The sequence below is a fragment of the Agelaius tricolor genome, unplaced genomic scaffold (assembly GCF_023055355.1).
Source record: "Agelaius tricolor isolate 1412-34295 unplaced genomic scaffold, bAgeTri1.0.p SCAF_75, whole genome shotgun sequence".
In the NCBI taxonomy this organism is placed as follows: domain Eukaryota; kingdom Metazoa; phylum Chordata; class Aves; order Passeriformes; family Icteridae; genus Agelaius; species Agelaius tricolor.
The window spans coordinates 554,250-557,523 of NW_027269335.1; the positions used below are offsets into that span (position 1 = coordinate 554,250).

At 47.0% G+C, this 3,274-nt stretch overlaps 1 protein-coding gene across 1 annotated transcript; it reads right to left on the reverse strand.

The window, feature by feature from the left end:
• Positions 1-810: 810 nt before the first annotated feature.
• Positions 811-2,795, reverse strand: LOC139585360 (helix-loop-helix protein 13-like). The gene is made up of 2 exons (XM_071418077.1): positions 2,348-2,795; positions 811-848 (listed from the first exon to the last, which is right to left on the reverse strand). The coding sequence occupies exons 1-2, from the start codon at positions 2,793-2,795 to the stop codon at positions 811-813; spliced, it is 486 nt and encodes a 161-aa protein (XP_071274178.1).
• Between the last annotated feature and the right edge of the window lie 479 nt (positions 2,796-3,274).

Here is a 3,274-nt window from a genome sequence, read left to right on the forward strand (position 1 = left end):
TCTTCACTTTCCCCAAAGCCAGAACCAGAGCAAAGGCTCAGTTCCTGACATGCTTTTGCTTCGTAGAGGTGGGAGATGTGAGATGAACTAATGACAATGATAAATAATAAATACATTTTATTTTCTTTCCTGCTACAGAATGCCACGATAGAGAACATTAAGGTGGAATGGTTTCAGATTGAGAGTGGTGGGGCCCTGGCACAGGGTGCCCAGAGCAGCTGTGGCTGCCCCTGGATCCCTGGCAGTGTCCAAGGCCAGGTTGGACACTGGGGCTTGGAGCAGCCTGGGATAGTGGAAGGTGTCCCTGCCCACAGCAGGGGGTGGGAATGAATGAGCTTTAAGGTGCCTTCCACCCAAACCTTTCTGGGATTCTGTGTGGATGTGAAAAATTTTGGATATCTACAGAGCCATGTCTCACCTCCTGGACTTTCATGGTCTCTGAATCCCTGGTGACTCTCACAACCATCACCCTGGATATCTTAAGCCAAGCACTAGATTTTCACAGATGTTGGTTAGCTTTTTTCTTATAATCTTGTTTCTCACGTGCTGGAAATGGGATTTGGACATAATCCTCATCCAGTGGAAGGGAAAATGTTGGGGCTGTGGTTGTGCTGGCACTGGTTCTCAATGTTTTGCTGTTCTTTGGCGAGTGCAGGTCTATCAGAGTGAGAAAGAGAAGCAGGAGGCCCCAGGGAGCGATGAATCAGTAGAGAGAGGAGCTGGGTGCTGGAAATGAGGTGGGGAAGTGCTCTGGGAATTGAGCAGCTGGTACCCAGCACTCCAGGTTTTCCTGCCTTTAAAGGCCTCTCCTTAATCCCACTTTACCCAGGACAGGCGGGCTGTCAGATCTGCACAAGGGAGAGAGGAAAACACGGTCATTTCAGCATTTAAATTAACCTTTACCAAGTCAACTATCCAGCCTCTCCAGAAGAGGAGCCTCATTCAATTGGATCTTTCCAAGTGGAGCTCTTCAGGACAGGAAGTGTGGCAAAAGGGGGATCCCAATGAGAAATATTTGTGTTATTTTAAATCTGTTAAAAGCAGGGGAAGCTGGCCACTAAAACACAAAATTTTCTTTTGTAGTCAAGAGACATAATCAATGGTGTATCAGGAGTCATTTTCCCAGATAATGAAAATTAATAGGAAAGGAGAAAAAACTCAATTAATTTTTCCTTTCAAGTAAACTGATTGCTTTTCCTCTGCTGTCTCTGTCCCTTTAGCACTTCCCTGTAATATGAAAGAGGAGTATTTCTATTCACTGACTTTTCTCTTTCCTTACTCGTGCTGTACTTTTTGAGGGCTCATTTTGAAGGCCCCTTTCCAAGATCCAAAGGAACATATACAGCAAAGGAACAGAGTTGGAAAGGGGATTAATTAACTTAAAATGCAAAGTACCAAGAACTACTGAACCCCCCCCTGCCCCAGTCTGCTCCTCCCTGCTCTAAGCAGCACAAAACCTGTTGCCTTCTGAGGTTGAGGCCCTGTGTTGGGCAGTTTGGGCAATTTCTCATCTTCACCATGCAGTGGCCCAATGAAAAATATATTCTGGAGGAAGAAAGGCCTAAATTCATTCCAGCTAAATCAGGGATTAAGTACAAACCCAACAGAAAACTGAATAACAGCCCTCCACTTTAAAATAGAAATAATTATATAAGATTATAAATTGCAAATAGACATTTACTTCCCCATATTTTGAAAATAGCTTGATCTGATTTGTATATCCTGGTTCATGTGTTGAACTGTAACCTCTGAGAAACTTTGGGTTGCTGGAACATCTGTATTTTAAGAAATGAAATGCTGTTTATGTCCAAACCCAGGTGTTTTTCTCTGCCAAGTACAAGCTAAAGAAAACTTCTAAAGAAAACGTAGAAAATCTCTAAGTGCTCCATCAGAAAAGAACAATTTCTCATAGAATTTTTTAAAAAGTCTAAAAATATATTCTAAGACTAAAAATCTTTCCTCTTTGTAAAAAGAACCTTAGCAAGTTGCTTTTGGCTGGGGAGGGGGGCAGTGTTTATTCAATTTTTTAAAGAAAAAAAGAAAGTTAGAGAAGAGAGATAATTATGATTTTCTACTGCGACCCGACTGAGATTTCCTCTCTTTGAAGGTCCTTCCTGTGCCGTTTCAGAGCTATTTGGGTGTGATGAGCAAAAAATCAAAACCTGACAAAACCAACTCTGCCCAAAACCTGACAAAACCAACTCTGCCCAAAACCCAACAAAACCAACAACTGCCCAAAACCCAGCAAAACCAACAACTGCCCAAAACCCAGCAAAACCAACAACTGCCCAGAATCAGCTCCTGAGGGTGGCCCTGCTCCCCCCAAGCGCTGCCCGCCCTCGCTCACCACTGGTGTTCCAGGCCGCCCGCTGCGGGCCCGCGGCGCCGCTCCTCAGGCACTGCTCCACGTAGGCCCGGGGGTGGCAGCCGGACAGGAGGATGTCCCCGAGCAGGGCGATGTAGGCGGTGGCCAGGCGCAGCGTGTCGATCTTGGACAGGCGCCTCTCGTAGGGGAAGGTGGGCACATGGCCACGCAGGGCCTCGAAGGCCGCGTTGAGGCCCAGCATGCGCCGGCGCTCCCGCAGGTTGGCGGCGCGGCGCTGCCGTGGCTGCCCGCTGGGCTCCGGCGGGGCTGGGAGCTTGTCCAGATCAGCACCAGCTGGCCCTGCCCATGAGGGCTCCGCCAGGCACTCCAGGAGAAAGTTCTCCAGCTGTGCGTCAGGATCTGGTGGCTCCCAGAGGAGAGATTCCGCAGCGGGGCCTCCCTCCTCGAAGCTGTAGTAAAGCTCCTCCATGCCCTGGCCCGCAACTCAGGCTCACAACTTCAGGTTAAACTGGTTTAATGGGGTTTTAATTTCGACAGATGTGGGCAGGGAGTTCTGGTTGTGTCCTTGCGGAAGGTTATGGAAAAATATTCCACGATTGCAAATCCGAGTGGGAGTTGGGATTTAAATACTTCATGTCTTCTCAGCAGGAAATACTTCATGGATCCTCTTCACCTCTCAAAACTAATTAGTGCACGTGCTTCCCTTTTTATTAGCTGTCCACTACAAAACAATACGAATTAATTGAAGACAGAATGAGTTTTCTATTGACTTTCTCCTGGAAAATTCATTGAAGCACTTATTGAGCTCTTCCACACGTCCAGTCTCTCCACCTCCTGTTTAGAGGAGGTTCACAGAGGGATTTTGTTTGGTGAGGAGTGGTTGGAGGAAGGAGCAAAATAGTCCTTTATCTTTTTGGTGAGGCGTTAATAGCCCCACAAAATGGGGAC

Coding starts and splice junctions, on each gene's coding strand:
- LOC139585360 (XM_071418077.1), bottom strand. CDS start 2,795: ATGGAGGAGCTTTACTACAGCTTCGAGGAGGGAGGCCCCGCTGCGGAA. Junction 849..2,347: donor GGCGGCCTGGAACACCAGTG/GTGAGCGAGGGC, acceptor TCCCTTGTGCAG/ATCTGACAGCCCGCCTGTCC.